Source organism: Lissotriton helveticus, chromosome 4_1 (genome assembly GCF_964261635.1).
Source record: "Lissotriton helveticus chromosome 4_1, aLisHel1.1, whole genome shotgun sequence".
In the NCBI taxonomy this organism is placed as follows: domain Eukaryota; kingdom Metazoa; phylum Chordata; class Amphibia; order Caudata; family Salamandridae; genus Lissotriton; species Lissotriton helveticus.
Window position 1 is genome coordinate 310,865,242 of NC_136063.1, and position 23,925 is coordinate 310,889,166.

Sequence of the window (23,925 nt, forward strand, 5' to 3'; positions counted from 1 at the left end):
AATCAAGAACCATCACCATGTTCAGATAAAGCCCTAAACTTTCTGAACCCATAAACCATTAAAGAATTCATTAGTCCAACATAAATAAAGATGAACATCATTCACCAAAGGGGGTATGTACACCACAAAAAAGAGCCTATTCTGTGCCAATATGGTTTGTACATGCACTTGTGTATATTTGCTGCCAAAGGTTACAAACACCTGCCTTCTGTATACTTTGATATTGTACTGAGACATCATTTGCATGTCAAAAGAACTAACTGAATATATAATACGTCAGGCACAGCAAGTTCAACATGTGAAAAAACATGATTGGCACAGAAGGAATACACGTCTAAGACTGTTAAACCTACAATCTGGACATACACAACACAACATCAGATGGATAGTTTTGAAGGACACCAACCTGTTCAGATTTTTTTCTTTCTGCAGACTGTCTTTTTCTCTGGAACAAAATCTCCCTTCTTCGAAAGAAATGAATAATAATCTGCAGTGGGGCATGTAGTTGACAGACGAATATGCTGTTTACAGAGGTGTCAGATTGGTTGATGTGAAAACGTAGATTGATGTCCAGCAGTAATGTTTATCCAATGGCCAAACAGAACCGACCAGGGCTCCTGGATTGAGCACATATATGTGTTCTGTCATCTAGATTGTACATTGGTTATGGATGTGAGTAAGGTGGACTTCAGGGAGAAGAAAAGCCACAGCATTGGTTAAGCACCTTTTCTGGATGGTGGATTTGTCAGGTGAGATAGCAAAATGAGGAATGCATGTGGAGATATGAATCCTAATGGATCACACTTCTTTATAGCAAAAGAGGTATGACCCTAATAGGCAGCTCATCCATCCCAGAGGTCAAGTGAGGGGAAGCAGGGTAATGGGACAGGTCATGGGGTCAGATAACAGCAATGGGCGAATCTAGGGCCCGATGTAGGTAAAATAGATTTACCGATTTTTAATTACCGAATCATACCGATTCGGTAATTAAAAATCGGTAAATCTAAGGGGTTGAGATGTAGGAACATCCAGATGTTCCTGCTACCGAATCGGTAAAAATCTGTATTTACCGATTCGGTAAATACCGACCGGTAATGGCCCATTCATTCCTATGGGCTTTGAAGCCCATAGGAATGAATGGGGCATTACCGGTCGGTATTTACCGAATCGGTAAATACAGATTTTGACAAGGGTGCAGGGGGTGTCACTTTGACACCCTCTAGCACCCCCAAAAAAGATTCGGGGGCCATGTGGCAGGCATACCTGCCCTAAGGGCAGGTCTGCCTGTCATATGGCACAGGTGTGCATGCACACATGTGCATGCACACCTGAATCGGTATTTTACCATCAAATATATTTGATGGTAAAATACAGAATCGGTAAGGGTTGTGGGACTCAGAAGAGTCCCACCTACATATCAAAAATACCGAATAGGTATAAATACCGATTCGGTATTTTACAGATTCGGTAAATTTACCGATCGGTAAATTTACCGAATCTGTAAAATTCTGGGCCCTACATACCAAATCTGATTTTCCGGTCGGTAACGGCCGAAAATACCGATTTTCGGCCGTTACCGACCGACCTACATCTGGCCCCTAGTCTTAAAACAGCCTTCCCATGGACCCTGCTGTATGCAGGGAGAGCTATGGGCAGTGTGAGTGGCACCTGCAGTGCTTCTGGGAACCATAGCCCACCAGACATTTCTCATCATTAACATCATCCTCATTAAGCCTATAAAGTTCTGCACATCCTAGGTACCCAAGAATTCACATAGCATAGTTCAGATGGGAAAGATTAAAAGAGGTAGGTCTTAAATGATTTCTTTCGAGAGCATGCGATGACTGGCAGACTGCACATCATATAGTCATGGTTCTCCATAAGCAAATAGTATGGATAACAAAGGAGTTTCTGCCAGCGGATACTCTGTGAATTCTTCGAACATTAAGGGATTTAATCATGAGAGAAGGACTCAAGTTGGCATGTATATTCTCACCCTATGAAAATAAGGTAAGTTATCACCCAAAGCCCTATGAGTTAGAGTCAATCTGTCAGTCTAACAGCCAAGGGAGGTGTGTTCTTTTGTAGGGACATTTACAACCTGACAATGTGGCCGAATTGTGTTATATTATTGCCTTCTGGGCTATCAGTCTAGTCGATGGGACACAAAATACAGTTCTAATGACTCTAGTAATAGACTATGTTCTATGCAATAATTGGTTGATTCAAAGAGCAGCTTTGCCACTACTGCATTCAAATATCTCGCCACAGGTACAGATTTTTTTTAAACATAATTTATTGGTATCAAAAAAGCAACAGGGTAAGTTTCGACACAGGGCATTCAGTGAATATAACATAGGCAGTAACAGTACAATTACATAATAAATGCAATAAAGATCTCACATAGGCCTCTGCACAACCCTCTTAATATTGCTTGTCTATAAGTATCACAGGAGAACGCTATGACATTATTACTACTAGAGCTCCTCTGGAGCCAAACTAACAATTCATATCTTTCATCCCCAAATCCAGACCAATCGTCACTCTGCATTAGCTATACAGATAAGTAAACACTTTGTTCACAGCAAGTGAAATACGGGGAAATGGGGACGGGGGTACTCTATGGTGCGAGAGGTAAGTTGTATAGGGCGTAATGCATAGGTACTATGGGTGTCAGCGGTATGCCAAGTAGCAGCCATGGATAAGGTTGAAAGGAAAATAATTGCTAACGTATGATCCTAGATTGAATCTAGTAAGATTTACAGCATGTTTCCTCTCAGATTCCTGCTGATCCTAATAGCAACAGTTTATGTTTGGACATGATTAGACTAAACAAATTCCCATTCATGCTGACCTGGATGACAGAAAAAGATGACTTAGCAAATTTATGATTTAGCTGATGGGCCATATGGTCACAGGTAAAAAGCCTGTTGAACTGTATTTCAGTTGGTGCATGTTTTCACGACTGATACAAAGCATTAGATGTGATAGAAAATGCCAGTCACAAATAGAACCACTAAAATGATGGTCAATTGATGGGGAGGATTATGGTCATGTACTAATCGACTAAACCTAAGAACATTGAGTGCAGGCTGTAAACTACCAACAAATCATGATCCGTCATCGGATAAGGCCACATTCTATTTCTCAGTGTTGATCCAGCCCTTGAAGCTTTGTCAAAGAAACTACTCAGGCATTTTCCAGAAGATGAGAAATGGGCAATAAATAAACAGTGAATGATTGCTCTTTCAACTCCTGTAATAGATGGTGGGCAGCAGTCACATTGGAACATCAAGCCTGGGAGGGCTCCCAGTCATAAAGTATGTTTGATGAAGATGAATAAGACTTATGTAATCAGTTACACTTTGTGGTAATAACATGCTGCGGCTATACATAGCTACAAAGATTTTCATTTTAACCACAGCTGTACAAATATTGTTCAGTGAATTCTCATCTCCGCAATATCAACAGGTGTTGAGGAAACTGTTGTAACCAGAGCTTCTAGGAATATTCCTAGAATCTTCAATCAAGATCTTTCAAGTGATGACACATTTTAGAAGAGAATATTTAAAACTCTTCAGCCATCAGTCCATGTCACAGTAACCAGAGGAAAGAACAAGACACCTTTGGTTTAGCAGACAAATCTATGGCCTTGGCAGCCATGGCCAACTACTTCAAGGGAAGCGGTAGTGAATTTGTTATAAAGTACTAGTGCTGCTAACATGTTCTCATTTGAGATGGTGGTTTCTGATTGCAATATAATACTCTATGCAATAGAGTAACATTAACAAAACTAGAATGTCTGAATGAATGAACATAAGATCTCTTAAGCAGAAATGTCAGAATGTGTGGAGTCTGTTTCCTTGTGTCTAAATGTCACACAAGGAAAATGCAATAGCCAGTGGTTACAATTATTGTACACTTTGTGAACCAACCTATTAGAACTCTTTACCTTCCACTCTTTATCCACTCGCCTCATCAGACAACATTTTTCACTTTGGCTTCTTTGACAGCAACAAGCGCCAGTCAGTGCATTACTCTACCCTTTGGATTTCCCCTACATATGTTTGCACCAATATTCAAACTTTTTTGTGTTGAAAATCTGGTATAGCTAAGATTTTCCACTGTTGTAAATTTAGGGTACAGCAAGATCACCCTGCGAAAGTAGGTGAACACCCACAAATGTATTTATTTGTGAGTATACACAAATATCTTCAAAGTAGCTTCCAAATCTGCAATTTAATAAAAATTTGTTTTATGGTATAGAAAACCCAAGTGAAGACCACCGTAGTATATGAGGGGGTAGAGGAAATACTTTCCGCAAAGGTAAAAAGTATTTCCGTTGCGGAAATGTTTTCTGAAAGTGTATTGTTAGACTGCTCAATATAGCATGATTTGTTCATGAGGATTTTTCATTTATTTGAAAAACTGCTAGAGTACATTTTGTGAAATTAACTACTCGTGAAAGCCTACAACCTTTATAGATTTCCTTGAGTAATACAATAATTCTTTGCAAACTCAATAAAAGTAGGAGACCGGAAAATCCACTCTCTGATGGCAATACAAAAGGTGTTTTCTGACACTGAAAAATAGTACTTGGAATTCTGTTCCTACATGCTTGCAGATACAAAATAAAACTTCTCCCGCTACCTCACATCCAAGGAGAAATACGTTTCCTGCAGAGAAATCCCGTACTCTACACCCCTACCTATTTTGAGGGTGTTCCCTCCCCATTCCCAATCTACAGAAATATTTACTCCTGCTATTGACAGTAGTAAAGCTCCTGCTTTATCCAGAGTGAAAATGTGTCTTTCAAATATTTGTGAACATCCACAAACTTGCAAGCTTACGAAAGTTCACCAACTTTCCAAGGCATATCCACTCTGGAACATCCACTCCCAGTGTCCCTGTGAGTGGGTTACCTCACAGACGCAATGTAGGTGCGAACAATTCTTCGTGATATGGCCTCTGTTATAACAACTGCAGGAATTTTTACCTCTGACAACCTCTAAGCTCTTGGCTCATGTGCTAGCTTGGAAAATGAGACAAGTAAAAGGCAGCTCAAACATCTGAGGAATGTAACCCTTTGATCATGATGGTTTTAGTGATGGGAAACGTGTCATTTCCATTTTGCAAAGCAATCTTTTTTTTTTTTAACTTTGGAGTCTTCCACCCTAAGTTCTGACGCACTCATGCATAGTACTAACTGTGCACAGAACACTGTAGGTAGGAATTTAGTTATAAACTTAGCAACTGTGCACATAACACTGCAGGTCGGAATTTAGTTATAAACTTAGCAAGGAAATTCATCTGATTATGGCACACCTGGGGCTGCATTGTTGAACCTAAAAATTTAGTTTACCTCAACTGAAACCGTTCCGAAGTAAAAAATGCCTATTCCATCCGCTCTCTTCTTTTATCTTAAAATGGTTGTTTGGGGTATCTTTGTTGGTATCATTCCATTGACAAGAAATCCAGGGCCTGATTCTAAAAGGAGGCTGGTTGCAGCTCAAAGTGTGCCTCTTCGTTGCTCTGCAGGGTGTACTCACACCCAGTGCACCAATGAGCCATTGGCAAAAGGCTGCAACTCCGTGTACTGCATCAACAGCACTGGGGCACAGCACTGGGTAGTATTGTCCTTCTTTAATACTTATCGTTTATAGTAGTATTGCTTTAATTCTGCTCATTCTCTCTTGTAACACTGAATTGTTCATGTTCCAGAGAGTGGAGGTTTGCTGTCACTGTTTGCCTGAAGCTGCCACGGTTACTTGTATTTGTTCTAAAGAAAGACATTTACTTCTTTAAACGTTGTCAGCCACTTACTCTACCTAGCGACGAGCTGGACTGTTGTACTCTGAGCAGAGAACCCTTCGTCATCATGTAGAAGTACTGTCCAGACAGAAGGCACTTACCTGCATTGGGTGTGGGTTTATCAATCGCCACAGTTGAGCCGTTCCTGTTGTGTGCTGTGACTTCCTGGAAGGTGTTGGTGTAATGCCAGGCGCCATCTGGCTTCGCTGTGATGAATGCTGGATGTCGGCATGGAGCAGTGATGGAAGAGCCCTTTCACTCGTCCGTGTTCTCTGCTGCAACAATCAAGGGGGTGTTGGTGTGGTACCACACACCGTTTCTGTCTGCTTTGGGGAACACAGATTATCGGCACCGTGTGCTCCTGAATTCAGCAGCCTCCCATTCAAACTTTTGGGAATCCCGCAACCATTTGCGGGCGGTTGAACGCTCCTTTTGGCCCAGGTAAGGGCATCTGCACATGTGTTGAGGACACACTTCTTAGTATTTAAGGACAATCGCATGCAAAAACAATAGATAAAATACGGTGGCTATCTTAACTTGTTGGGAAGGATACTTAAGCATTGTATACTTAAGGAAAGTGCCTAATATATTTAGAAATACAAGGAAAAACCAGTGGCCATCTTGTGCAATTGGGATGGCTCAGGAACAATTGCACTGAAGCACTACTTTCTTCTAGTCTACGCTTAATGCATCTTCACAAGTTTCAGTGGAAATATTTTTTCAAGTCGGTTCTTAAAGGGGGATTAGTGGCATTATTTCAACAATAATGCATGTTTATCACTACATATAAGAAGATACATTTATTTAAAAAAAAATCAAAAAGGTATGTTTTTTTCTCAAGAAAGGAAATTTGCATTTAGGTTAGTTGAGTCTTACACTGGGTTTTGTGCCTCAAAATACAATGCAGTCTGTAAATCCTCCACCACCTTTTTTGGAGACACCAGGAGATCCACCTAATAAATGGGGGCAGTGGCATGATGCCTTTGAAACCTACCTGGGGCCAATTGGTCCCTCAAGATTTAGACCTGAGAGGAAAAGGTATCTATTTTTACACTCTATGGGCTTTCAGGGCAAATCCACGTTTAAAGATCTGCCTAATGTTCAAATTGAGGGGGAGGAAGAGCTGGACGTCTATGAAGAAGCCATAAAGAAACTAGTTCAAAGATTTGATGTCGCACCCAGTCTGGTGGTGTGAGGCAGAAGTTTTTCAAAAGAGAGCAAAAACCGACAGAAGACGTTGATACATACATCTCTACTAAGTTGGCAGCGGAATGTCAATTTGAGAATTTTGCAGAACAGCTCATTCATGATCAGTTCATCTGCCACTCAACTGACAAGTCCATCAAGCAGAAGTTGCTTTCTTTAGGCAACCCTTCTTTAACAGAAACCATCTGGATTGCTAAGAGCATAGAAACATTGATCAAGTCAGCACGAGAACTAGAGGACAAAACCACTAAACAAGTTAATGCTGTGCTCTCCAAAGTTGACAAGGGTAGTGTATTTTTAAAAAAAAATCATCATTTCAATCACCTGTCAGCCCAAAGCAGCAAAACTCTTTTTTTAAATAAAGTAAAATGTTCTTGAGATGTGGTGATCAATTGCTCAGAAGGGGGTCGGGCGTGCCCGGCTATAAATGCAGAATATAGACTTTGTAGGAATCTGGGTATTTTGCCAAGGTGTGTCACAGTGCCATACGCAAACGAACCAGAGTATCAGCTGTGAGTGATGATTGTGAAGTTGATGTTGAGAATTTATTGAGTGAAGTCCAGAATATGGTTTTGGTGGTGGGCGAAGACAACCTGGGCAAGGCTGAGTAAGAAGTGTGTGTCAACCCTTATCTTCACGTTCAGGTGGGAGGTAGACAGCTTTATCTTTTGGTGGGTTCACGGGCCAGGAACACCATGATCACCCAAGAGCTTTTCCAACAGAACTTGCCGTGGCAAATACTGTCCCCACCTGATAGATCTCCAATTTCCTATGAGGGCAGAAAAATCGACCTCCAGTGTATCTTTGAAGAAACTACGGTCTTTAAAGGGAGCTGTATCTGTGGAAAAATGTATGTTGCTTTAAGGGGTTGAACATCTTGGGATGGTTCCACCAAGGGCTCTTTCGGATGATCCTACGTCCTGGTACAAAGGAACAGGTCTCTGTGATTAGAGATTCAAATGACATTGAGCATTTGTTAAACGCGTTCCCCGGGGTATTTTCAGGTGAGCTTGGGAAATTGTGGGATTTCAACACAAAAAAAAACCAAAGGCTAATCTCATACCGGTGAAGCATAAGTTGAGCGGTGTCCCTTTCAGCATAACCAGTGATTTAGAAAAGGAATTGGAGGGTTTACGGATGAAAGGGATAATTGAGCCTGCTGAGTCCTCTTTGTGGCTTTCTCCCCTGTTTTTTGCCAAGAAGAAGAATGGTGAGTTGAGGGTTTGTGTTGATCTCAGAGCCCTCAACCAAGAAATATGGATAGATTCACATACCCTTCCTAAGACTAGTGAAATGTTGTCAACAATCTCTGGTGCCAAGTTTTTCACGAAACTGGATTTAGGGTCTACCCTTCATCAGGTAGAATTGGCCCAAGATTAACGCCATTTTAAGGCGTTTGTTTTCCTTTTGGGGACATTCCATTACTGCTGCATGCTGTTTGGCTTGACGTCAGCAGCTTCCGTCTTTCAGAGACTAATGTCTGAATTGCTCAAGGGAATCTCAAATGTCTCTGTTTTTCAGGATGACATATTGATCCATGACAGTTCTCGCTCAGAATAGGACCAGATCATGAAGCAAGTGTTTATGGCGTTTGACAAAGCTGGGGTTGTGCTGAAGAGGGAAAAATGCCAATTCGTAAAACCTTCTGTAGAGTATCTAGGTCATATTGTATCTGAGGAGGACATGACTCCCAAGCCTGGATTAATTGAAGCCATTCTGGATGTCCCTCCCAATGTGGATAAAGCAGGAGTGAAATCTTTTTTGGGCCCTTGTGAATTTTATTCACAGTTTATACCGGATTTTGCAACCAGATGGAGGGTCATTTCTCTGCTATTGAAAGACTGATCCGAATTTGTGTGGGACGATGAGTGCTCTGATGCATTTTCTGACATCAGATAGCAGTTGGTCAGCGAGAGTGCACTCAAACCTTTTGATCAAAATCTCGAATGTTGTTTGACTGTGGATGCGATTAAGTTTGGTGTTGGTGCAGTGTTGACACAGAGGGATGCTAACATGGAGAATACTATTGGGTTTGCGTCCAGAGTCCTAAGGGATACTGATGTTTACTATGCAGTAATAGAAAAATAGGTTGTGGTGTGTAGGTGGGCCATAGAAAAATGTAAGTGCTATCTCTGGGGGAAAAGTTTCACCTTACAAACAGATCACAAACCTTTTGTTTCTATTCTTAATGGCACCAATTGCATAAGTAGCACTCCCAGGATTGCAAGATTTGCTGCTAGATTGTTACAATTCAATTTTGAAGTTGTACATATTTCTGGAGGGAGAAATGTGAGGGTGGATTATTTGTCTAAAATTCCTATTGTCGAGAAAGACGAGTTGATAAGTGAATGTGAAGATGAATGTTGTTCCATTGCTGCCATGGAAGTCAAGAATTCCTGTCAATTCACTGAAGAAGTGTGGAGAAAAAGTTTGGCTTATGATTGGGTAATGAAAAAAATAATGGAAAATGTTACTTCTGGTTGGCCTTGAGAAATGTCTTTGGATTTGAATTTGCAACCTTATTTTAAAGTGTTGGAAGAATTAACCATTGAAGATGACAAACGTATTCCCCCGATCGAGCTGAGGGGCAGTATTTTATCCAAAGTGCATGAAGGTCACTTGGGGTCTACGTTGACTAAACGCAGGATGCGCAAGACATTTTGGTTACCAAAAATGAATATCAAAATTGACTACTTAGTCGTGTTGTGTGTTCTACTTCTGATAAATCTTTTAAAACGTCCACTCCAACATTAAAACCTATTGATTGTCCCTCTGGACCCTGGAAGAAACTAGGCATTCATTTGGTGGGACCATTTAATGTTTTGTCACACAATTTTCGTTTTGCATTAGTCCTTATGGGCCACTATACTAAATGACCTTTTGTCAAATTTATCAGTGAGCCAGACTCTAAAGCTGTGCTTCTCTTCCTGAAAGATATTTTCTTGAGTGAGGGTCTACCTGAGGAGATCATCTCAGACAATGGGGTGCAATTTGTCTCTGGTGAGATGGAGACATTTTTGAGTGTTCTATTCGGAATCTCAAGAGTTCACTTTACCAACCACAAACCAATGGCTTTGTGAAACGTTTCAACTGGGTACTTGGTGAGTGTGTGAGGTGGGCGTTAGCTAATAAATGTGATGTTCAAAATGCAGTCCAATCCGTATTGTGGTTTTATAGAACGACTGCACATTCCACTACTGGTTTTTCCCCTTTTGAGGCTCTTAAAGGAAGAAAACCTGCAATGCAGTTTAGGCCGGCTTGGATGAGTACGTATATAAAAAGTGAAATGTCACATCAATGTCGAAGTGAGTTGATTCAACATAGTGTTGAATGCGCACAGAACATACAGAAAATATACTATGATGCAAGGAAGAAAGTGTACCCTTTTAGGGTAGGTGAGTCTGTACGCATCAAAACATCGGGGTTTGTGAAGAAAGGTGGGCCGAAGCTTTCTGAAACTTTGGTAATTGACAAAGTGTGTAGTTATGCTGTTAGGGTGCAAAGTCACAATTGGTGGAACACTGCCAAACTAGTCAAGGTTCCTGTACATGCTGAGTTGATGTCTCAGTCTGCTAAGTGTGGTTTTGATAAATCCTTCAATTCCTGGTTTGGGTTTGTCACAATTGCTCACGTTCCCTAACTTGTCTCGTGGGGTTTCTTCTGGAAATGTTGAAAGTGATTTGGCTCCTTTTGAACCTCTACAGAGCAGCCTCAGAGCCGAAAAATACCTAGCAGGTACCGGTTGTACCTTTATTCAGCAGTGATGCTGTTTGGTTTTTTTACACTCTGTCTCTTTGTCTCTTTTCCTTGTACACTCCTGCCTCTCTTCTTTCCCTTGCGCCCCCCACCCCTCGGTATACTTTTTGACTGTTTTTTTTCTTCTTCTTCTCTTGTTTTTTTGCTCTTGCAGTTCTTCAGTTAAGATAAATGAAGATCTCAAGACTTGTGGTTCATCAAAAAAATACAAAAGGTACAAATGGCTGATAGACAGTCAACATTTATTATATATGCTTTATGGACAACATTTGTATGAATATGTACTGATTATCGATATAAATGTGACTGATATGATCTTTGTCATAATAAACACATCTTAACAAAAAATACAAAAGGAAAACTCAATGCAGCACATTTTCCAATGTCTTTCTTTCGCACTTTGCTTTTTTGGGTTGTATTAGACAAATGTTTAATCATAAAGAGAAAACTCAAAGTATTATTGCCCTTCTTTAATACTTATTGTGTATAGCGGTGTTGCTTTAATTCTGCTCATTCTCTCTTGGAACACTGCATTGTTCATGTTCCAGAGGGTGGTGGTTTGCTGTCACTGTTTGCATGAAGCTGCCTGGGGTACTTGTGTTTGTATCTCAATGAAGACATTTACTTCTTTAAACATAGTCAGCCACTTCATACTGTACAAAGGGAAAACAAGAAAATGGGACTTAGGTGTGTGTCTGTGCAGTGCAGGACAGCCATAATCAGAATGTGGCAGTCTCCTAAGATGCCTGGGCTCCAGTGCCATTGCATCTGCAGCATCATTGATAGGCACACCCCTGCTGGGGACGTGTTTGGCTTGTGACTCTTAGTGTTGCAGGTGTTGTGATACAGTCCGCCATGGGACAGTAGACTTCCCATCAGACCACTGTCTCCACTTTCCATCTCTGCAGCTTGCACAAGAAGAGTGTAATCTGTCATATTAGTAAATGTTAAGTGCCATCCCTCAGAAGACACTCATCATTTCACCATGCCATGTTTTGCCACCACAAAAAAATTAAAAAAGCAGATGTGCAAATACATGACAAATGCAAAGTATTTTCAGAATCAAGTACCCAGTGTATACCAAGCAGTTGTGCTGCAGCCATAAATCAAGGACCTGTAATATACAGAATTCAGGTTCTTTGTGTTTCTGATATCTGATAGAGCCCTGTTCACTTCCACTTCAATATCAGGGAGTGATTTGTTCAGTGGATTGTGGTGTTGTATTGTTCTTGTTCGCCTACCCACTAAAGCCCTGATGATGAAACAGTTGGGTGACCAAATGTCGGCAAAATTAATATGGTAACGCCAATATATTGTGTCAAAATATCGAAAACAAAAATGTATATCACATTTAATTAAAAAAGAATTATTAGGGGGAGGAGCCAAGATGGAGATCGGAACGGTTGCATAAACGCTTGGCTCCGTGGGCCCTTCCTCCCCGCACGTATATCCTGATGATGATCCTGAGCAAGGTTTGCCGATCTAAGTTGCTGAAGGGAAGCAATCACTTACCGTCTGTTTCTGGGGCTCCACCATGCAGTAGATCCGAAGAACCGTCCCCGTCCGCTTGCCGGCCTTCGTGGCGCTGAAGCCGGGGCCTCGAGTGCAGAGGGTGCCCTGCAGTGATCGTAGCGTTGGCGGCCCTGGTCGGGTTGAGAAGCCGGTCTGTGGGAGCCGGAGAGCCGCGAGCCGAGAGAGTTGGTATCAACCCACCCCCAATAGTGGGTTGCCCCGTGAACCCGAGATATTGCCGAGCCGGAGAGAGCCCATGTCGCCCGGTTCCCCTTGGGTGAGACGCCCGGCCATGTTGATAGTCCCGTCCGGGATCCAGCGGGTGGCTCCCGGCGAGCTGCGGGGAGCATGTCCGGCCTTTCGGTGACTCTCCTTTCTGCAGCAAGCGCCGACTGTTGAGATCCAGCCATGGGGCCTGCTGACTCCAGTGGTCGGACGAGACTCTGCAGTGGAGGGGAAGAGGAGGAGAACGAGACGGCTGAAAATGGCGGATGGCGCCTCGGGGTGCGCCCCTCCCGGGGACAGAGAAACTGCTGAACTTGAGACCCCCGGAGTTTGGCACTGTGGAGAAACGCTTACGCGTGGCCATGTATTGGCTACACTGACAACCCTGCGGACTGCCCTGCTCCGGGGAGCCCGGGATTTGGAAGGAAGGATCGCCGCCATTGCTGACCCGCCATTTTGTAGCGGACTGGGTTGCTTTCGAGTTGGTGCCGATGCGTCTCCCTCTGCTACAGTGTTCTGTCCCCCGGATGAGTTTACAGACTTGGAGGTGCGAATAGATTTGGTTTCTGAGCTTACTGTTGCCGCACCTGTTCCGCAAGTGGTTGTCTCACCGGGTCCTTTTTCTGTCCAGCGAGTGGAGAAGCTACATCGATCCATGGTACATGAGGCCCGGACTGTGCTGCGGTGTTTCCCACGTCCTGTGCTTTCCGTTCCGTGCTTGGCGGACCTGTCTTTGGACTTGAGACTGTTGGTGGTCTGGGTATTGTTGCATTCCGACATCCGCCATGCATCGTCAGTTGTCTCTCGGTGGCTGCGACCATGGTGGGCGGCTGCGCTACCTGGTCTGATTGGAACGATTGGACCTTTTGTACCGAATTGTATCTCATCTGCAGGACTATTCATCATCGATACTATTGCCAGAAGCGGCCAGGGGTGACCTCGTTTGGGATTTGGAGGGACTTCTTGCTGGTTAATGGTGATTCAAGGGCACGTCTAGTGGGGCTGTAATTGATTGCGTTTTATGTGCTTGCTGATACTTATACTTTTATACTGCTTCTGTTTATACGATTCTAGTATGCGGGGTGCGAGGGAATGGGTAACCGAATCGCCGGCTCTTCTCCTCAATTTTTATTTTTTCTTCTTTTCTCTTTCTTTTCTATATTTCGGGTCTCTCATTTAGGGCGACAGGCACGCTGCTGGGGGGTAGGCCGTAGCCTTCTGCAGGGGTGCAGGGTGGGGGTTGGGGGATGGGTTTGTTTTCTGTTCCTTTTTTTGTTTCTATGGCCCTTTGCCCTTTTCCTTCTTCGATGTTGTCGTCTTCATGTCTCCCATAGTACGTTCCTTTTCAGGGGTGGGGCTCGCATACCGTGCTTGGTACGTGACTATTGCATTTATCCTGACTTTGGTACTCTTCTCCTTTCCCATTCAATCTATGTTCACCATCGGAGTGATAATGTGTTTTAGCTGACTGTGTTGGGAGCGGGAATGACAATCCGATGTCGATTTTTTACTTAATTTTTGGTTATTTAAAAATGAACCGTTTCAAATCCTTGGTATCACGTCTTATCTTGATTCTCTGCTGTATCCTGGATGTGGCTTTGTTTTTAAGCGCCGGATTGATGTGATACTTCTTCCTTAATTTCTGCTTGATTTAATTAGCGGCCGGCCACACTGGTTGTAGGCCTGTGTTTGTAATTTCATGCTAATTGAAATAAAGGTTCTTTAAAAAAAATAAAAAAAATAAAAAGAATTATTACAAAACCAACAACATTGAAAAATAAATAAGATATTACATCCATTTTATAAAATTATTTATAAATAAAAAAAGAACAACAACAAATGTTAACAATCCTAACTAAACAATAGTAGAGAAAACATTGGACTTTGAAGGAGTTTGATTTACTATTTTAACTCCAACGTAAGAAACAGTAGGGAAGTATTGGACTTTGAGGGTATCATGTTGAATATTCCCACTCTAACATAAAAATATTAGGGAAAGGGTAAAGCTTTGGAGGGGTCAAATTTACTATCTTCATGCAACATAACAGGGGAAATTTTTGACTTAGGAGGGCTTGGATTTACTACACCCACACCCAATCATAACAGTAGAGGAGGTGTTTTTCTCACTACAAGCTAAGCAACCGTAGGGAAAGTGTTGGACGCTGTAGTTGTCAAATTTACTAATCCCACTCAAGCGTACGAAAAAGCTGTGAAAGTGTTGGACTTTGGAAGGGTTAGATTTATTATTTCCCTTCCAAATTGTAAATAAGTAAAGAAAGGGTTGGATTTTAAAGGTGTTAGACTTACTTTATTATTTTAAAAAACATTTAAAGATAAAATAAAAACAAAACTATTTAAACCTATTTCAAATATAAAATTCTTTTTTTTTTAAATAAATAGTTTGATTAAAATGAAACAATACATTTTTTACAATGCAAACATAGGGGTCGACTCCGATTCGGGAAAATGCCGTCCGAATAGCCGTATGTAGCTATTTTTCCGTACGATTCATATGCAGAACCGTACCCGTACGTACGATGTAGTACGATATGTAGCCAAAGCAGTTCTCCGTATGAATCGTACCAAAGTCCGTACGACTCAATAATCCGTACCGATCGCATTCGGAACACACAGTACGCAATGTCAGTACGAATTGAAGCAGAATTTTCCGACCCAGCAAGTACGATTCATATCGACAACACTCCGAACGACTCTTTTCCTATGGGAGCTTAAAATGTCCGTGAAAGCAGATTACTACTCGAAATGCGTACGAAACGGACCCCCCGGATACAGTGAGTACACGCCATGATTGCAGGGGTACGGTGCATTGGGGTATGGTGCGTACACCCCTGGAATTCAAGGGTATGGTGCGTATGTCCCAGTGCGTACTCCCCATGATCGTAAGTGTACAGTGCCTAGGGGTACGGTTGGTCCCCCCCAAGGTCGTAGGTGTACGGTGCGTACACCCCGTGTGTACACCCCTTGATTTTAGGAGTACAGTGCGTAAATGATAGTGTTGCTCTCCGTACGAATTGACCATATGCAACGTTTACCGTACAAATCGCGTACTAATTCCCCGGTCCGGATCGTACTTGGCGGGTCGTACGGCATGTTTACGAATCGTAGGATTCACTGTGCGGCTCTATGTCATACGGATTTTACCTCGTTTTCCGTATGGTTCGCAATGATTCAGACGTATTTTGTACCTACGATCGTACTATGCGATTCGGACGGATTTGTACGATTCGTACGGAAACGGCTGCGAATACGAATCATGGTACGGATTTCTTTCCCGAATCGGAATCAACCCCTAAATAAACAAAATATATTTAAAAAGTTCCCTCGCTACAACCCACAAATTAAAACACAAACAACTAGAATATTCTAATAAAAATTCAACATTAAATTAATTATTGAAAAAAACTATATTAAAAGAAATAATACATATAAAACAATTTTTCAAAATGTTATATATAAATTAACTGATCAACAAAGTAACAATTACAAAGATAACAAACAAATTAAAATAACAATTAATACATTAAAGCACATACATATATATTTATCAATTAATAATTTAATTGATAAATAAAATAAAATGAAAAAACAATCATTTATTTTTTAAATGATTTTCCACCCTAATCCAATACAAACCAAACAACCTGCTACTAAATTTCAAATTATAAATCACGAACTTTATAAAAAAAATAAGCAAACATCTTATACTGATAATTTATGAAAATCAATAACTAATACATTCAATTAATAACGTGATATTTTATACAACTATCTTAAATAAAAAGATATTATATACAACAATAGTTAATACAACAACAATATATATAACAAAAAAAGGTGTAACTTCTATTTTCTGTCCCACTCGATTTCTGAGTTTACAATTTTTGTACACAATATGTTTTCTTCTATATTTTGGCAGAATACAGATTAAACAGTGTTTGTGTACATATGTTTAACTACAGAGCAAAAAAAATAATTTTGTGAGGTTAAAACAAATCTTGAAATTACAATATTGACATTGAAAATGTGATTTGCTCACATGGGAAATTAATCAGTGTGAAGGTATTTCTGTGTGTGCATATCCATGTTTAGGGGAGAGTTTTTTTTAACTCATTTAAATGGGCCCAAGCAATGTTTCATGAGTTGTGACAAACCTGTATGTTTGTGGGTATTCAACACTATTTTACAGTTTGTTTGCCACTCTGGAAATACATACAGTATTACCCTAGACATGGTCACAGTCAATGCTTTTTCAAGGGCAAAAATGAAGTGTGAACATCCCAAAAGCTTTGGGGAGTGCAAGGAATACGTTTTCCAAGAGGAAATGATCTTCCCCATGAATAAAAATGTAAATGCAAATCCTCATTTGAATTAAGGTTCACAATTTCACACCAGTTATAATTCTACAGATGGAAATACTTACGTATTTGAGTACTCATAGATATCCATGACTCATGTACATATACAACGGTACTCCTGGAATTTTTCCAGACCTACCGAAAAAGTCAGAAATTTGATAGAAGGCTATAAGTAAATCTATTGGAGTCAATTTTAGATATTTTTCTCAAACTGTTGCCAGCTATGAGTACTGCACAGGATCTTGTGTCATGGTCGACTTGTGGCTCAGTCACCAGAATGGATGTGAATTGAGCATGGGAATAGGTTGGGGATATTTTTTGAAAGCAAACATGTAAAGGGAGCCTGCAGTATAAATGATCCAAGAAAATTTGAATGAATTCCATACAGTGCACCTAGGAGAAGTGTACGAAAATAGCACCACTTAAGTGTGATGTAGTAATGGCATGTTCCTTTAATTGGAATGTTATATATGTAATTGGAATGTTTGGGTGCTGGGCAACAGTAACTGATGGATCTTGTGTCATTCTAGATGTACCTTTACTGGAGTTGCATGCATTTCTTCTCTCTCTCGATTAAATACTTATTCCTGCCTACAACTACTTATCTGTTTCCTATTTCCACGTCGTATTGAGGACACAACAATTTTGGCGACATGGATGGTCTTTAAAAAAAAAGGAGTGTGTTTACGAAACTTGAGAGTGGAGAGGACTCTGAGATCGGAGAAAAGAAAGGAAATTTCATTTTGGGATCGGAGAAAACAGTGGATACTTCTTTGATTTGCCACGTGAAGAGGAAGCGTTTGTGGACAGTTTTGGGCCGGTTTGATCGCATTTTGCATTGCCGAAGATTACGTTGTGTATTTTCAAATACGAACTTACTAACGTTTGGCACCGGAACATTCTCACGGAGCAGCGCGCCCGTGATTCCTCTCTGGAGCGTTATGATGTTCTTATCGTCTGTGGCACCGGAACATTCTTTCGGAGCAGCGCGTCCATAATTCCTCTTTGGAGTCCTGCTAAACAGAAGCCAACCTCTACGCGTCATCACGGAAGAAGCATTGCATCTTGGGTAGCGTCCTCACGTCATCACGCTGCTTGTCGCGCTTGACGGCCATCTTCTTTGTTGATTATTTCCATGGTAACCTCACTGGAACAGTTGGGGAAGCATTTTCTTCGTTTTTTTTAAATTTCTTTTGGACGACTTTAAATTCCCCGAACACGGAGCGGTTTTCAGCGTTCGGGACTATTGAAGGTAAAAGCAAGCAGCTGGGAGGAACTTATTTGGGAATACACGAAGTCAAGCAACATTGAAAGTTTTTGGATGAAGATCGTTATGCCGTTTTGCTGGTGACACGCACACCGTGTGTCATGTACTCTCCATATATCGAGTGTGCAAAGAAGGCTTTCGAATACGTTGTGCTTACAATAGAGCATTAGTGACCATTTTGCTTTAGTATTTGGAACAACGAACCTGTCTAATTCTTGCAGCAGTATCAATTTTGCTATTTGCTATGTATATGGTCAGACAAATTTAGTAATATTTTTTCATGCCTGTAATATATATGCTGTAAATAATTCATGAAGTGCTGGAATTTCACGATGTAACAATTGATAGTGAAATAATGTGTTTGTCATGTAAACAGTATATTTATTAGGTTGTATCATACATGCAGTAGAGATTTCTTGAGGTATACATTGCAGCAGAGATTTCTTGAAGCTCAGGAATTTCGTGAGGTATTAGTTTAGAGTTTGTAAGTGGATGTTCATTTACGTTCTAGACTTACGATCTTTATATTTTGCTGTCTCATTATTCATGAAGTGGTTATGTGAATCTTTATATTTTTACTGACTCGTCATTCACGAAGTGGTTGTTTGAGTGTTTTTGTTTCTCTTTCGCATTTACATGAAGGTTGTTATCCATTGCTGAACAAATTTTATTTTGGATCTGTGTTGGTGTGTAAGCTTTTGAGTATGTCTTTGATAGCCAGGGATTCAGCAACAGGGGACGAAGGTTCTTCTGGTGTGCGTTTGACTTCAAATTTACAAATCAATTCCCCCAAAGAATTTCTAGCTATTCCTGGAGAACCGTTGATTGCTTGGTTGGATTGGAAGGCATATTTTTTTAACTATATAGCGAATTTAGAGGACGTGAATGGTACGTTCTCACCGGAAAGGAAGAAGAGGATGTTGTTATATTCGCTTGGTCCGGAGGGTTTGCGTATATTTCAGGATATGCACTGACATAAAAGAGTGGAAGGTAATTCTGATGTTTTTGAATGTGCTTTGATGGATTTGGATGATCATTTCTCTCCCTCAGTATCGATTGCTGTGACTAGGCATGCATTTTTCCACAGGAAGCAAGAGAAAAATGAAACGGTAGAAGAATTTGTTTCGGCCTTGAAAAAGTTGGCAAGGAAATGTGAGTTTGCTCAGTTACATGATGACTTTATACGTGACCAGGTAGTGATGTACACTAAGAATAAGGTATTACAGGATAAATTGTGGGTAGAGGGAGACAAGTGTCTTAAAGAAATAGTGGCTTTGGTTAAAAAAGCGGAACTGTCTGACCGATGTGCAAAAGTCACTTTGTCGCAGGATAACAAGGTGGAGAAGGAATTAGTGGCCAAGGTAGTTGAGAAGAAAGCAGGATATAAAGATAAGTTGGAGGGAGGAAATGGAAATTTTCGTGATAGGAAGGAGTGGGAAGGAAATGAAAGGAAGAAATTTAGTGAGGGTGGTGAAAGAAAGAAATTTAGTGATGTGGTGTGTTTTAGGTGTGGAAGTTATTCACATGCTGCTACTTTTGAGAGGTGCCCTGCTAAGCATGCAAAGTGTATAGAGTGCGGATTGGTGGGTCATTTCTCAAGGGTTTGCAACCGGAAAAATAAGACGTTTTCTAAGAAAAAAGTGACTTATGTTCAATATGAAGATGATTCATCTGTTTCTGAATCTGATGATAGTGATGTTCAAGTTAATTGTATTCGGAACATTGAGATTTGATTTTTAATGATCAAATATTGGTGACGTATTTTTTGATGATTAGTGTTTTTTTTTTCTCTCTTGCATTTTGCATTTTGGAAAGGAGGGATGGTTGGGGGTGAGGTCACATGTTCTGTTCTTACATGTTCTGTTCTATTCACTTTGAAAGATGCGGAATTTACTAAATTAATTTTAGTGTGTAAATTGTTGGGTTCAGAGTGTTATGAATTATTTATAAATTATTAATGATTTTTATGTTTTTATTTGTTTTTTTGTTTTTTGGTTAAGAAGGAGGATGTGTAGTAATGGCATGTTCCTTTAATTGGAATGTTATATATGTAATTGGAATGTTTGGGTGCTGGGCAACAGTAACTGATGGATCTTGTGTCATTCTAGATGTACCTTTACTGGAGCTGCATGCATTTCTTCTCTCTCTCGATTAAATACTTATTCCTGCCTACAACTACTTATCTGTTTCCTATTTCCACGTCGTATTGAGGACACAACATGTGACTGAGAAATGTACCTTCTTGTATTTCACCATGCCATTGGTGCATGCGAATACTTGTACTTGTCGTGCATGTCACTCATACAAGGAGACTGAGGGCGTGCCAAGACACAATCACTTCCAGGTGTTTTTCGATGAGTTAAATTGTCTTTTACTTCATGTTGTGACATAAAACCACCCTAGACTCACTCGCTGGCAGAGCGCGTGCTTCATCCCACTCAGGGTATCATCCACACCCTGTCAGGATAAAGCGCTCATACATGGCTAATCCCCGTAATCCGATGTAGTATAAATACTGACAGCATGCCAACGAGCAAAACGTATTACATTTCCTTTTCTTACACAATAGTTCTTCTCTGGTACTCAGTCTTCCAGCCCTGCACAGTCCCTCTAGATAAGCGATGGTGTATTGTTTTACCTGGGAAAGCTTATGTACATGTTTCGATATTGCCACACTCGACGACAAATTCGAATTCTTGTAATATAATTATTTATGAGCATGATGTATGGGAGTTTCTGTGTGTATGAGTACGAGTGTGAGTTGGGTGCCTGGGTGCATGCATGCATGAATCCCTGTGTCAATATGCAAGTGCTTGTGCATGTGTGCATGTGCGTACATATTCAAACCCTATACCTGTGTGTACATGCCTGTCCATGTGCTTCTCTGCATGTTGTATATACATTTATGTTTGTGTGCTGGCGCTAATGTGGGTGTTGTGTGCCTATATGCATATTTGAGTATATATGCATATCAATGTTCTTGTGTATATGTTCTCATGTGCACATCGCTGTATACCTGTGTGTTCACATATGTAATTCACATGCGTGTGTGCACATCTGTGTATGTCTGTCCATGTGCTTCTGTAAATAAGCTTTTATGTGCATTTCATCGTGTTTGTGGTGGGTGTGTACATGTATGATTGTATGTGTGTGTGTGTGATGGGTACATGTGTGTCAATGAGCTTGTTTATGAGAAATGCAGTGGACAATCATTTTTCAAAAGTACTCACATACCTTGGCCATGCACTTCTGTGGAGAAATGTATGATCACAGCTACAAAGGACAGCAGGAAACAGGCCTGCAATCTGTGTCTAATCTTCATCATTAAGGGTTGTTATCAAACCTGAAAAAAAAGATAGAACATGGGCAATCAAACGCAGACAAACATCTAGCTATGGTTTACCCACGTACACAGGACACAGAATGCAGCTCCCTTTCGCCTTTAAATACAATGGCCAATAGTAAAATATCAATCCTCATTGCATTTTTTGTGGTTAATTTAGGCTTTTTCAAATACATCAGTAAAACTAAAAGACAGCCATACAAAGTATAAACAATTGATTCCATGTTAAAAAAAATTAAGAATCGGATGCAGAACACTGATGAAGTATATCTAACATATTATAAGAGGATGCGAAGAAAAAATATAGCAGTCATGTTAATAAATCCGTAAGATTAATTTCAGACTCAAACCTCGTAAGCATAAAGCAACAGAAACAAACATACGGGCAGACTCTGTAGACCCAACCTACAGTGTTTTTCTATCAGTAGTTGTGGGTTACTCCTTTATTAAATGTGATTTACACTTTAATATCCAGGCCTGATTTACAATGCATTTTCTGTGAACAGGTGTGTTTACTCCAAGCTCACTCATGTATTTCTAGGGGGAAGGACGCACTTACTCATGGAAAACTTCACTGACTCTCTTGCAGGGATGTTGGTATAAAACCACCATGACATTCATCAGGATTCACTTCTGGTCTTAGATTAGCAATGGCTTCCTCAAAAGTAAACATTTTCGGAAAAGATTACATTTATGCCTCCAGATCATTTTAAAAAAAATCCAAGAAGTCTGAAAGCTGTATTACTAATACAATACTTTAGGCATTATGTTTTAACCTTTCATCATATGTCACACAGGCCTGGGCTGCGGGTTGTCTGAACAAGGCCCAGCTGAGGTTAGAGATTTGGTTTGGTAGTTAAATGTGATGGGATTTCTCGAGAAACAGCTGTAAATATATATACATTTGAGTAGCCACCGTCAGTAAAAAGTGTGGACATGCCTCCCTTCTGTTTATGAGGCATTACAAACTATTAATATCTTGAGATAAAGAGAGGTCTGGAATACAGGAGAGAGTGACTGACATCTCTCTCTCTCTTTCTCGATACATAAAAACAAAGGTTAAAGTGAAGATATAATTATGATTAAAAAAATTCATAGCTTAGGTTTAAAAAAAAATGTGGGGAAAAAAGCTAAAGCCACTGAACTTCAGAAGTTTTAGTTTACTGAGCTAGCTATAACTTACACCCTCCCTCACCATGTACTGTTCACAGTTGACATGACCTCTGCCCGACCACCCTATGGGCAGCCAACCCCTGCAGCCCACGCCCTTTGGCTACGGGATGGCCGCAGAGTCTGCTCTCTGGTCAAGCCCTGCTTCCAAACCCTCACAGCTGACAAACTGATACTGTAGTACAAAAAGGGCAGACAAGAGACAAAGCACCTTTCGACCAATCAGAGGACCCTATTGTTAGAAATTTTTTATTACCATGAGACTACCGCGGGACTTCCGTGGGACCAACCAGCTAAAAACGTCAAACTTTTTGGGGACATGCCCAAGCAGAGCCCCACTTTGAACACTAATTTCTTGAAAACTGCAAAACGGATTCACAGCAAATCACAAAAAGCATGCTTTCTGAGTAAAGTTCTAAATATTTGCCTAATTCGGTGTAACTCCATTCAGTTACTTTTGTTTGTATCGGATAGCAAAGTTTACGGTGGGAATTTAAATGGAAATCAATGTTTTGGGACACCGCTTTTTCTTAGCATTTGCTTGATGGATCAGCCCGAAACTTTGCATGAAGGAACAGAAGTTGCTGATTTGTTGAATGGTGCTAAAGTTATTAGTGTAACAAAAAAGCTCTTCATATGGGAATTCTGACCTAACTACAAACACACACACACACACACAATTATTATACTAATAGTGAATAATACAGAATTATTCACTATTAGTTCAATAGAAAGTGCAGCTCAAACAGATGAACTGGTTGTCAACTGAAGTAAGAATAACAAATACATTTAAATGTGTGTTGAGGGTGTGCTTGGGGGTGGGAGTGTTTATATGAAAGAGAGAGTGTGTACCTGGGTAAGCATGTTTGTGTGTTAAAGTGATAGGCAGTGAGTGAGAATAAGTGAAATGAGTATCAGATAGTGAGTATTAGTAAGAGTGAGAATGAGTGATTTAAAATAAGTATGACTGCATCTGAGTGAATTAGAATGATTGAGTAAGAATTGAGGGAGTGACAGAGTATGAACGAAAATGAGTACGAGTGAGTGACAGTGAATGTTGAGAATAAGTCAATGTGGGAATATATGAGAATGAGAGTACATGTTAGTGCAAGTAAGTGTGAATAAGTATGAGTGAGTGAGAGTAAGACTGAATGTGAATTTGAATGAAAATACGTGTAAGTAAAAGTGACTGTGAGTAAGAGGAAATCTGAGTGAGAGTAAAAATGAGTGTGAATAAAGGAGTAAAAATGAGTGGGCCA

General features: G+C 40.5%; 1 protein-coding gene across 1 annotated transcript in view; it reads right to left on the reverse strand.

The window, feature by feature from the left end:
* Positions 1 to 23,925, reverse strand: part of COL14A1 (collagen type XIV alpha 1 chain) — a 559,513-nt gene that overhangs the window by 438,135 nt on the left and 97,453 nt on the right. Inside the window, exon 2 of the mRNA XM_078686835.1 lies at positions 21,388 to 21,496. Coding sequence (XP_078542961.1) covers positions 21,388 to 21,478 — 91 coding nt within the window. The 5' untranslated portion in view covers positions 21,479 to 21,496. The remainder of the gene's footprint in view (positions 1 to 21,387; positions 21,497 to 23,925) is intronic.